At 39.7% G+C, this 12,761-nt stretch overlaps 1 protein-coding gene across 2 annotated transcripts in view; it reads right to left on the bottom strand.

The window, feature by feature from the left end:
* Positions 1-4,033, bottom strand: part of ARPP21 (cAMP regulated phosphoprotein 21) — a 116,798-nt gene extending 112,765 nt beyond the window's left edge. Inside the window, exons 1-3 of one of the 2 annotated variants that reach the window (XM_022553908.3) lie at positions 3,445-4,033; positions 2,420-2,461; positions 1,366-1,455 (exon numbers count right to left, since the gene is read on the bottom strand). In XM_022553908.3, the coding sequence (XP_022409616.1) occupies positions 1,366-1,455; positions 2,420-2,461; positions 3,445-3,573 (261 nt within the window). In that variant the 5' untranslated portion in view covers positions 3,574-4,033. The remainder of the gene's footprint in view (positions 1-1,365; positions 1,456-2,419; positions 2,462-3,444) is intronic. The other variant, XM_089919009.1, reaches the window with a different exon arrangement.
* Positions 4,034-12,761: the final 8,728 nt, after the last annotated feature.

The following is a 12,761-nucleotide window of genomic DNA, read 5'->3' as shown; positions in this document are numbered from 1 at the left end:
AAAATTTCCTCCTGGTACTTGTCAAATAGGATAAAAAGCAGATGAAATCTATAAAGGCTGTCCTCCTCTGCCTGGCATTAGAAGTGGGGGACCACTGGGGCATTACTTCTCCCAGGGTCTGTCATTCTGCAGTGTTAACATATATTGTGTGCATTACATCACAAGCCATCAATCAATGTTGAATAATATAAGCTGTGATATTCACATTACTCCCCCTTTTCAATCTCCCTTAAAAGAAGAAGCACAAATAAAATGCTGAACAAAAGCCACATATTTCTCAGAGCCCAAGTAAAATAAAGCCTGTGTATGAAACATAGGGATGGCTACTGAAAGCTAGCCTGCCCATGGCTTACGACATGGGTGGCTTATTAAGGAAATGAGGCTAGGGAAAAAAAAATACTCTTAGGACAAAATCTATAAGGAATTTATTTTTGGTCCTTTTAAAGAAAGTGCTCTCAATGCTCTCTGTACCCATGAGGAGAATTTAGACTATTTTAATTAAAGTAAAAAGAGCGAAGCAAAACAAGGCCCAACAAAAATAATGCTATCTTAATCAATTTTTCCTCCTCTGGGCTCAGATAAATCATTTTACTTGTCTTGACTGCTCTCAGCCTCTGATGAAATAAGGAAAATTTTTTAGCAGCAAGACCATTTTTATAAAAATGAATATGATGCCTGAAAGGCAAACAAAAATAAATATGATGTGAAGTTTCCCATTTTGTCACAGAAGGGTTTTGTTGGAATTTGAATTTTTAGAGCTTAATAGTCTTGCTATAAGGAGCAAAAATAGGTATAAGGATATGCAGCAATGTATTAATAATAGTAACTCAAATTCACCATCATCTCAGGTTTATTTCTGGACAATTTTTCCAGTAGTGAGAAATCTCCACCAAAGGCCATAAAAGTATGTCTCCAAAACTCAATGCACCTTATTCACTATTTCTGAAGTTTCATAAAAGCCAAGATTTGTTTTTTTACAGGCAAGTGCATTTTGGGGAGGTAAGAATCTCCAATAAGGAAGGAGATGGGATACTTGGGACTATATTTGGTTCAGTTTTATCAAGAGAGAGCCTTTGAGGAATATCAGCACGACTGTGCTTACATTTTAAGTTTTAATCTAAATTTCTTTTGAATTCCTTTCCATTTGCAGTTTTCAGAGGGTCTGGAAAAAAACAAATGTAATACTTTGTGACAAACTGTTCAACTAATATTGAATGTCTCAGAAACAGAGGATGAAGCCAGAAGACTTTTTCCTTCTTGAACTGTTTTTTGCTCCCCCAAAACACTATTTAATGCCAAATTAATACTCATGCACACAAAGGTAGATCCCGTTCATGCAATGATCCATAACGACGGGGGGTATACCTGGTCCTGAAGACTTTCCCCTCCTGGTCTGGCTGAGGATTCTTCACAGACAGCAAGGCTGCGAGTCAGTTTACCTTTCCCTGCTCCTGACTGGGGAGGGAAAAGAAACGAGAAGGAAAGGAAAATAAAGAAAACACCCCCAGGAAATATCCTCAGGCTGTCGAATCATCTCCACCTTCTCTGGACATTCCCAAATCAGAGTTTTAAAAGCAAGCTTCAGATCCACTGCTCAGTGCTGTCTACAACGGCTCCAAGCATCACCCCCCTGTGTTGATGGGGATGCAGTGTCTACACTGGCTTAAAGCATCGGACCCCAGTGTTGATGGAGATGCAGGTGGAGGAGAATGTGGAAGGATGAATTTGAGGAACACGCCTAGCAAACTGTGCCCATCACACTGGAGACGTACAAAGAATGAATTGCTGTCTTTTCATGAAAGTACAAGGAGAAAAAGATAACACAAATTAATTTCTACTAAAACTGGGTTTGGAAGTGACTTGACTGAGAAGATGTTTTAAAAGTTGAAGATTGTGTCCTAAACACCAGAACCTGTTTACTTCAAGGCAGAAACTAGTTAGACAGACGAAAACATTTCCCCCAAACTTGATTTAAAATGAAAAGAAAACAAGCAGCTATGTGTTTGTAAAGCACTGTCAAGTCTGCCAGGATCAAATATATACACTGCAGCTATGTGAACCCTAAATGCTCTAATTAAAAAGCCTACAGAGGGACTTCCCTGGCAGTCCAGTGGTTAAGACTTCACCTTGCAATGTAGGGGGTGCAGGTTCGTTCCCTGGTCAGGGAGCTAAGATCCCACATACCTTGTGGCCAAAAAACCAAAACATGAGACAGAATTCAATAGACTTTAAAAATAGTCCACATCCAAAAAAAGCACATAGAGCAGAGAGGCATCAACACGACCCCATTAAATGCAGGCAGCACCGGTGCAGCCAAGATCCACATACAGCCATGTGAATCGTTGGCAAATTCTCTAACCCTGATGTTAATCCACGTGCAACCATGATATCAGGTCAATGTAGTATTCCAGAACCCTACCTTGGATTTTCTTCTCTCTTGGTTCTGAGCCGCCAGTTGCCTCTGTATGTTAGAAACAAAATCAAACAAACAAACAAACAGTCCACCAACAACCAGGAGAGGGGAGGGGAGAGAAGGAGAGAAAAAGATGTCACCAGAGTTGAAAAATCAATAAGAACAGCAACAAGGTATTATAACCACCAGGGAGGACTCCCCCAGCTCTTGCTTCCCCAAACTTTTGACCATTTAGCTTTTCTCATTCCCTCCTTACAGCAGCTCCTGGGGAGGGGAAAAGCCGGCCTTGAAGGCTTTTTTGGCCATTATGCTGTTATCAGCCTCTGCTCCCTTTTTATATAAAAAGAGTTAACACTTTTGTAGTTTGGTTTAAAGAAAATCGATACAGGTTATTTGCAAGTACAGTTTGTTTTCCTTCTACCAAATCTCCTTCTCTCATAAATCATGAGTATTTAATCATATCACTTTTTCAGTACCGTCAATCACTCCCAAACTTCCCCCTACCCCTTCTAGAGCATTCTTTCTCCCTCTCTCTCTCTCTCTCTGGCTGGGAATTCTAGGCTTTTCTGCTAATAAGAATCGAAGCTTAGCCTGCCCAGGAAGGTCAACAGAGCTCATGTCTTTGATTTTTCTTAGTCTGTCATGAGCTGTATTCCATGGACTACAAACCCATTTTTATAACTCAGCTAGTGTAAAGCTGCCTCAGGAGAAGTCCTCCACAGGCTACTTGAGTTGATCTGGAAATTAATATGCAGAAGCTGTGGGCAAATTCAGTCATTAAATATGTTCTTTGGATTTTTTTTTTTTTTTTTTCATTTCAAAGGGCATTTTGACCAGAATGCACTGTTTGGTCAGAAAAAAAAAAAAAGACTAATAATTGGGAAAGGAGAAGATTCATTTTATGGATTTCCTATTTATTTTACTAGTCAAACTCTTTACAAGCAAAAAACCCCCAAACCTTCAGAGTATCTTCAAAATGAAAGAAAGGGATGCACACAGTGGTATGAGAAATGGGACTTCTCCAGGCTCACCTGTAATTCCAGTTTTTCCTCCTCGTCCAGACTTTCGGATTTAACCACGCCATTCTCTGGAGTGGCCGTCTCCTGCTCAGGCCCGCCTTCCTCCACTATGGTCTGACTCAGGTCTCCTGGCTCAGACATTCTCCCAGATGCAAATTAAAATAACAAGATTTGACACCCTACAAGGTTAAGACATCAGAAAGTAATGTCAGCACAGGGTGAAGTCTTGACCATTATCCTTGAGATATTTGATTTTTCCCTTTGTACTCAAATTCGAATAAGCAACTCCAGCCTCCCTGACAATTTTATACAAAAGGAGAATAAAACAAGATCAAATCAAGTACCCAAGACAAACACAAGAGGCAGATTCAGTTGCCCTGTCCACGCCCCTCCAAACACATAAACATGCTCTTGTGAATACACCTTGCCGTCAAGGTGGGTCAATACATCTTAAAATGAGACATCAAAGTCCCACACGTCTCCCGGTTCCTATGCTCCTCTACAAAGTAGAAGCAAAAGAAGAAGAGAGTATCTCCCCAATTCTTCCTCCACTTCTGAGTCGGGAGGTGGTACTAGGTTCTGCAGCATCTCTAAGATGACTCATAAATCATTTGCAAATTTCAACCACAGACATACCTTCCTGGGTATAAGGGATTCAGTACACTCTACAAGGGGCAGAAGTCAATGTAAGAGGTAATAATTCAGTATACACATAGGATCTAAATTTGGCAGTAAACCGTTCAGGGACAACAGTTTCAGGCTTCAAAGTAACAGTGACGCTATTAAAAGCAGAAGCCCTCCCCAAGCCCTGTCGGTGACTGATGCTGGAGATTCTGCAGAAGGAAGCTATCACAACTGAACTCCGATGCTCCAGGCTCACAAGAGACGACTACACAGACACTGGAAATGGCTTTTCAAAGTGTAAGCCTGTTATTAGTACTTTTTTCTCCCTTCTTCCATAAAGCCCTGACACTTCCCCTTCTGATGTGCTGTCAAAGGGGGCTCCTCAATAATTTAGCATTTACTTCCTCCTCAATTTTTTTTTTAAGAAAAACAAGAAAGGAGAGAAAAGAAGGAAGGAGGAAAAGAAAGAAAAGAGAGGAACGAAGGAGAAAGAAAAATAAGAGAAAGACCTTGTAGCCTAGAAAGTCAGTTTTTTCACAAAAATTCCCAAGTAATGACTGCCCTGTTCCTAGTCATTACAATGGTAACTATTACTGGACAAATCAGTGTCTTGACATGTTTCTCTGGGAGTGTTTATCATTTACTAGTTCAGTAACTTTATTTCCAACTGGACATAGGAAGCACGAGAAAAATCTAAATTGCAGTAATTTCTGTTGCAAATTTGCTAAGACCTACCATGACAGGACAAGCTCACTTGGCAAAGGATTGTGGGAATGGAAAAGGAAGTTTTCCTCAAGGATGGTACTTGGGAGTCTGTGAGGGCCTGGTGAGCAAGGCTCTTAGGTTTGGGGAGGTTTGAGGATATCCATTCAGTGTATCTGACAGATCTCTTGTATTTCAGTGACACCGGGGATGTGTGTAGTTAACCAAACAAAAAGTTCTGTTTCCCAGTAGCAAATAGTTTGTTTCTCAATGTACTGAGTGGGGGCAGGAGATGGGACTTCTGTTGCCCTAACTTTTTTTCCAGAGGGTTTCAATAAAAAACAGATTGTGGCCAGCTTTAAAAAAAAAAAAAAAAAAAAGAACAAATTGAGCTCTAATTTTACAAACACTAAGGCAGTTGAATCCCTGATACAGATCCTGTCTGTTTTGGTTGCCTTTCATGAACTGTTTTATGCAAACAGGCATATTTATAGAATGAGAAAAATATACAGATGAGATGATAGCCATCTGATGACAGCCCTTTACCTTTTGCGCAGAATTTCTGCTGTCGGTCTTGGCGACTTACGAGCGGCTTCTGTCCTTCTACGCTGGGAAAATCCACACGAGGGATCAGAGACAGCGGGAGTCCCATGTCCCCATTAACAGTTCAAAATGCCCATCTCCGTGCGATTCCCTTACACAGCCTGACACATCATCCACCTGAAAAAAGACGAAAAGTCAATAGTCACAATAATTGCAACAACCATGGTAAGGGTGAGGGACGAAATAAGCAAGACTGGGTTTCTAACACTAATGACCGGCCTCCAGCAAATCACGTTCACAGCTTGATCCACTCCACCTGTCCCGAGCTGCCTGCTTCTTCTCTAATGAAGGCTACAGCCGGCTGTTCAAGTCAGAGCGGCACCCACGCAACGAGCTAAAATTAACAATTGCATTATGCACCGAAGATTACTCACTTCAATTTTAACCTTTTTTAGTGAAATCTCGCACTTTATATTAAAAAAAAAAAAAACAAGTTTGTGTGTTTGCCTCAATGACAATCCAGATCACCTATGAGCAAAAGTCTTGCCTCCGTTTTTAACCAAAGCTTTTGTCTTAATTATAGATCAATATAATCTACCTGAGTGCTGTTCCTGTGACTCTTTTCTTCTGAAAGTTATCCTAAGAAGGCTGAAAGATTTTTGACTTAATGAGGCATTAGCTATAAAAGTGAAAAACACAAAGAAAGGAAAAAGAAAACTTTCACAGTGGTATTGTTGAGAGAGCTCTTTCCTCTCCACTGACAGTTTGAGAAGAAGAATTCCGAATATTCTCTTTGCTGTGTGAGCATCATTTACCCGCCACCTACTGGCCCCTCCCAATCAGGACTGCCACCGTCAGCTGGGCATTCTGTTTGACAGCAAAGCAACACTGTCAGAGGGATTCAACAGATTTGCAAACTTTGAGCCTGTTGAAAACAATCCCTGCTATAACGTGCACTTTCTTTTTCTCACAACTCCTACAGGAGCAGCGGCAAATACAGCTTGAATGCAAAGAGAGAGACAGATTCCTAATAACGTTTGCCAAAACCAAGCTGTATCTCTCTCCCTTTGCTGCAACTCTACCCTGGCGCACATCTGCTAAATCCAACAGCCTGCGCACGTGTTCCACCATATACCCGACTTTGAAAACACTAAATGCATCTCAGTTATTTACTCTGAAGTTTAGAAACTCTCTCTGCCTCCCCCTCGCTGCCCCCTCCCAAGTTGACATGAGCACAGCTGGCTCCTCATCGGATTTTACTGCAGCTTTATCAACAGCCTATTGGGTTACGACACCATTTGTTGTGTAAGAGGAAAACAACTGTTGAAAATTCAATCGCTTATACAGTCAATCATTTCTAGCGTTATTTATGTCTTATTAAAATGGATACTTTGGCTGTAAAAAGTGTTTCTTTTGTCGTTAAAAATTATATAACTATGGCGAAGGAAACATGAATTTAGGGATCAAATGCGTTGCTCATCAACAGTAATTTTAGTTTCTCAATTTTTATCAGTTTCACATAATGAAAACTTGATACTAAATAGAAGTCAACATGCCTTAAAATTAGGATCTATTTAAGTAACCAGCTCAATATCTAACATGTCTTAGAATAGGCACCTGTGATGGATGGATTTACCAAATGCTTTTTGGATTCTGTTTTCCTTTTCCCAAAGAAAATGAAGTTATCAACGATCACCGCAGCCTTCCTGTCTCCTTTTTCTGATGTTCCTATTTGTACAGTGGTGGTTAATCCAGCCGGTGAAATGGCCATGCAGTTTTCAAATCTAAGCCTTAGATGCCTTATTCCAGCCCCAGTAGGTGGATGCAAGATATAATTCTTTCCACGAAGAAAGAACAAACTGGTATTCACGTAACCATCTCAAAGCGTGAACAGCCTGGATATGTGTGCGTGCGTAATTACCAGGACACGTTTGGAAATAGCACTGTGCTCTAAAGCCAGCGAGGTATTATTCTTGCCTCCCTGAATCATAAAGTCATCATCCACCAAGATAAAAGAGAATATGGGCATATGGGAACGAGCAGGGAGGAACATATGGATCACAAATATTTTTGTAACTGATTAAAACTGTTCTCTTCGCTAAGAAAGCAGTGCCAGGGAATCAACCCTAGTCCAGCTTTCCATTCCCCAAACTAACCCAACTCTTCCACTGCTGTTTAGTCTTCATCTGTCCCAATTTCTCCCATTTTTCACAAAGAAGCAAAACCATGTCTAACAAATATGTTTTACCCAACATTTGGTTAATAGATATCCTGGCCAAGTGTCAATTGTTATGGTTGGAGGTGGGGAGGGAGAAAAAGGAGACTCTATACAAATGCACAAAATAAAAGTCACTGCAGTTCTTTCAGTGGAAATAATATTTTAACCATGGTTTAGGGGGTGATATTGAGGAAAGGCAGGCAATAAGTAAGCTATAGGAAATTGATCAATGGTGTTGTCAGCTATTTACAATGAGGAAAATGAGTAAAATAATGACTATTTTAGATTATGTTGTTTCTTATTTTTTGGGCTGACTTTAGAGTTGCATATAGTAGCAACTGGGTTTGTGGGAATGAGAAAGAGAGGGCGAGAGGAGAGAAGCACCGTGCAGAAGACCAAATATTCTGTCTTTCATCATTACCAACAAAATAGGCATGTCCTAATTGTGTGCACACACGCGTGTGTGTGTGTTGCATACATTAATCACTGGGCTGTCATGTGGAGAAAGAAAGCTTGGGGTTTAATTCAAATTCCAGCAGTGATTTAGTTCTCAGAGGATATCTAAAATGAGACATTAAATTCTATTAGCAAGTTGGGAGGGCCACTTTATTAGTCACTTTTGTCACAATCCTTCTACTCCAAATTAGCAGAGGATGACTAATCTTATCCTCGATCAGTATAGGTACTTTATGATGAGACAACACAATCAAGATTTACTTATTTGAACAACTGAAATGTTTTCCCCTTATGCACTGTTCCTTCTTCTTTTAGCTAGTCACAGTTCTGCAAACGTAAGCCACTAGCAAACTGTGATATTAGGGATCTGTCAATTTTCTGCATAAGGTATTTAAATGCTGCAACCCCTTATCAACCAAAGATACACCCTAGTCTCAAAACAGTTATTCTGTTAAACGAGTTAGTTTGAACATGTAAGATTAAGTTTAAAGACTTAAAAAACAAAAAAAAGAGAGAAGAAAAGTAATTGGAGGGCTTCCCTAGTGGCTCTGCAACAAGAGAGGCCACCGGAATGAGAGGCCTGCGCGCTGCAACGAAGAGTAGCCCCCGCTCGCCACAACTAGAGAAAGCCTGCACGCAGCAACAAAGACCCAAAATGCAGCCAGAAAGGAAGGAAGGAAGGAAGGAAGGAAGGAAGGAAGGAAGGAAGGAAGGAAGGAAGGAAGGAAGGAAGAAAAAGAAGGAAAGAAAGAAAGAAAGAAAAGAGAAGTAATTGGAATGTAATCCTTTCAGAAATGAGAGCAACCATGGCATCATGGCATGAATAGAACATACAGACTAATACCTTCAGCAAGCTTGAAAATTTCCCCAGGTAACAGAAAAACATCAATAAGATAATTTCACATAAGTTTACTTTCCAAAGAAAAATGTCTCCTTCAATACATGTATAAGAAATACTCAACCAGGAGTTCTACCCTTTCATTAAACATTTTTTGGTCAACTCAATGCACAGGCATTCTGTAAAATTCTTGAACCACCATGCAAATGCCAAATTGATCAGACAACTGTTTTGGAGGAAGAACCTAAGAGGATATTTAAGAAAAGGAATTTTCATACTAGGGGTTTAAAGGTAGAAGTATTTTACATGAATATTCTTACTTCAACTTTGATAGCTAGGCAGTTTATAAACATACAGTACCTCATATGTAGAATATCACTTTTTCTTCCTTATTATTATAGCAAATTGGACACAAACATAACCTACATCAACATTTAGCAGACTTCAGTAACGGAAAAAACTGATGTCAAAGCTTTGAACATAAGAACAGCCCCACAATAATCACAAGTGTCTTTAAAAATAAGAGAGGTCTGATCTCAGTAAAAACATCTGAAGGAAAAAGGCCAATGTTTCAATTCCTCACTTTTATAACAACTGTTTACGGAATCTCTACCACCTGCAAGGATGCTGTAACACAATCTCAAAAAATCCTCTTTTTTTTTCAAAAAAATAAAATAAGATAAAAGTTAAATACTTCTAATGGATCCACATGAAAAATTTTAAAGACGGGTTAAACAATTTCATCATCCTTTTCTTGATTATTCATGAACTGGAAAACAAAGATGACTTCTGCTTTTATAATTCTTAAATGTTTTCTCAGTGTATTTCAAAGAAAGACATAAACTTGGGAGAAGTAAATAATGTACTGGGTCCCATAATAAATATTTGGATATCCTCAGAACTAATTGATGAAAGTAATAAAGTGAAATGTAGCAGGACAAAAGATCTTACATTTGGGTTCTAAAAAATAGTTGCATAATTTGCAATTTTTAGTTTAGACAAGAGAAGACTTAGGGAGGACAAAATAGCTATTTTCTAACGCTATTTTAAAACATATTCAGAGAACAAGGAATTGGCCTTACTTGGTGCTGCTTCAAAAGTTAGCACTAGGAAAAAAAATAAGAACCTACCTTTCTAAACATAGAACTACCATATGACCCAGTAATTCAACTCCAAAATATACATCCAAGAGAATGGAAAGCAGGGACTAGAACATACAATGGAATATTATTCAGCCTTAAAAAGGAATGGAATTCTGATACATGTTACAACACGTATGGACTTTAAAAATATTATTCTTAGTAAAATAAGTCAGACACAGAAGAACAAAGATGGTATGATTCTGCTTATATGAAGTACCTAGAACAGGCAAATTTATAGGGACAGAAAGTAGAAGGGAGGCTACCAGGAGCTGGAGGTAAGGAAGAAAGGAGTTGTTGTTTAATTGGTTTTTGTTGGGGATGATTAAAAAGTTGTGGGGGGGGGAAAAAAAAGTTGTGGGTACAGATGTGATGGTTACACAGTTCAATGCCACTTAATTGTACACTTTGGAATGGCTAAAATGATAAATATTATATTATGTATATTTTGTCACAATAAAAGAACCTAAAAAACTTTTTTCTTCCTGAATGTGATATAAATGAAAAATAGACAAATCAATATATACACAAACAGATCAAAGGCAGAAAATGATAGTACAAGAGAGGAACTGGCCTACTCTACAAAACTGCTTCTGGTGTATTGATAACACATACGTAGAAAGACAAGTGTGGTGGATGTAACCTGCCTTGGTTTGTACTGATTCAAATAGGTACCCAATAAATGGGGCCATCCTCCTCCTCAGCATCATCTTAGCAGTCTCATCTTTGGCAAGATAAGCTCTGCTATTTAACCATCCAATGTGGACACTGCAAGAATAAAAGGTTAGGATGCAGTGATGTGCTGAGAATTTTCTGCTGCACCTCTACTAGAATCAGTGCATGTTTGGCCAATGTGTCCTCATCCACAAATGGTAACAGAAACCACTTCTAACTGCACAAGACAACTCTGGGCGCATCTTAGTGCAATACAAACATGAGCTGTCAATCATCTGAATGAGAGAGTTGCCGGTAATGGGGCAGCTGATCAGCTGCTTTGTCACATCACTGACTGAGTATTTTGCATATTTTTTTTTTTTTGCGGTACGCGGGCCTCTCACTGTTGTGGCCTCTCCCGTTGCGGAGGACAGGCTCCGTACGCACAGGCTCAGCAGCCGTGGCTCACGGGCCCAGCCGCTCCACGGCATGTGGGATCTTCCTGGACCAGGGCACAAACCCGGTCCCAGAAGCCGGAACCCGGAAGCCCTGCATATTTTTTTATTGCAGATAAGGAGAATTTTCTGACCACAATTAATGCCACAGAGAACAGGGCCAGTGGCCCCGCTGTCATGTTAGAAAACAATCCGAGACTGAGAAAGCACTGAGGCTTGTTTAGATTTGACTGGGTGACCCCTGGGACCAGTCCCAGGATTTTAAAATAGCCTCAACTTTCATAGGCCATGCAGGCTAATCACCACCTTATGTTTCCTACCTCAATCTGTTAAGAGTCTAGGTATGATTTATCCATACACAGGGTAGCATCACCAACCTCCAGCCATGTGCAAACTTAAAAAAAAAAAAAAAGTACCCAGAGAACCACAGCCCTGCAAAGAACCTTGAAATCAGCTAGTCTAGCTGATATTAAACCCAGTGACTTGGAGAAGATCTACAAACAGATAGTGGCAGAGCTGGGTAAGAAACATTGTCATTTTAACTGGGGATCAGAGCTGTTTTTAAAACTCCGTGTTCCTCTAGCGACTGGGGGCTCTATTAGAAATACAGACGAGGCTTATCTAATCTGTGCAATTAGTTCCTGGGATATTGCAAGAGACACCCACACATTGTTTTTCCTTAGACCACTACTGCCCTTCCTGTCGCATGAGCCAACAAATACTGCCCAGAAACTTCATGAACAGTTTGTCTGATAATGGTACGTGTGTTTCTTTCCCGATCTTATCCCTAATATTTTATGGACACATGTGTGTTTCTAGACGTTGTGCTTCATCTTTTTCTTTGAAACTCCTGAAAGCCCATAAGCCATAGTCATCAGAATGACCTCTAGATGTCTGCTAGTTATCTGCCCCGTTTCCTCCTTCACTTCTAGAACTCATGGTACCTGTCTTTCCAGAAGCCATACAGAAAATCACATGCCTGCAAGATTCCCAGATAAAGTGTGCCCAGGGTTTTCAGAAAGCATTTTACTTTTTTTTTTTTTAAATATGGAACAATGAATTTGAATTTACTGGTGCCAGAACACATGTAACATTTAGAAATGAGTGTCTCCTTAATGTTTAAGCAAAGAGCCAGGATCTCCGACTTGGGAAGTTGCTTTTTTATTCCAAGTGTAACTAAAACAAATTTTCCGGGAAAGTAAATAACACTGCTGGGATCTTGTTGCCGATGATACCACATAACTTTGTTCAAACAAAAATGTTTCTAAATAGTTAGATCTTCCAGGAATCTCACCAAGTTACACAGCTTATCCTAAATATTTCCCTCGGTATCACTGTACCATGATCTCCTGGGACAGACAACACTATTTCAGGGAAGGGAGAGGGGATGATCAATTGAAATGATACCTTTGCTTGAGCATTGTTAATCTCACAGATGTCAGAAGTTCTGTATTCTCAACTCAGTTCAATTCAGTTCAGTGCAATATTTTAAGATGTCCTCTTTCGGAGGATCTGGATGCCAAGAATATAATCCATAACTTACGTTCAGTTATGTATACTGGAGACACCTTGTAACGGAACAAGGATTTATCACAAATGCATATTTTCAATTCTGGCTTAAAGAATTCAAAACTCTAAAAATTCATCATGAAGAGAAAAGGCACTTCAAAAAAAGGGTGGGGAGAAATACTAATTTTATT

The sequence above is a fragment of the Delphinapterus leucas genome, chromosome 10 (assembly GCF_059928025.1).
Source record: "Delphinapterus leucas isolate spDelLeu-1000000601 "Yukka" chromosome 10, BTC_Dleu_Yukka2, whole genome shotgun sequence".
NCBI lineage: Eukaryota > Metazoa > Chordata > Mammalia > Artiodactyla > Monodontidae > Delphinapterus > Delphinapterus leucas.
The sequence above is the reverse complement of the archived record's forward strand: the minus strand, read 5'-3'. Positions and strand labels throughout refer to the sequence as shown.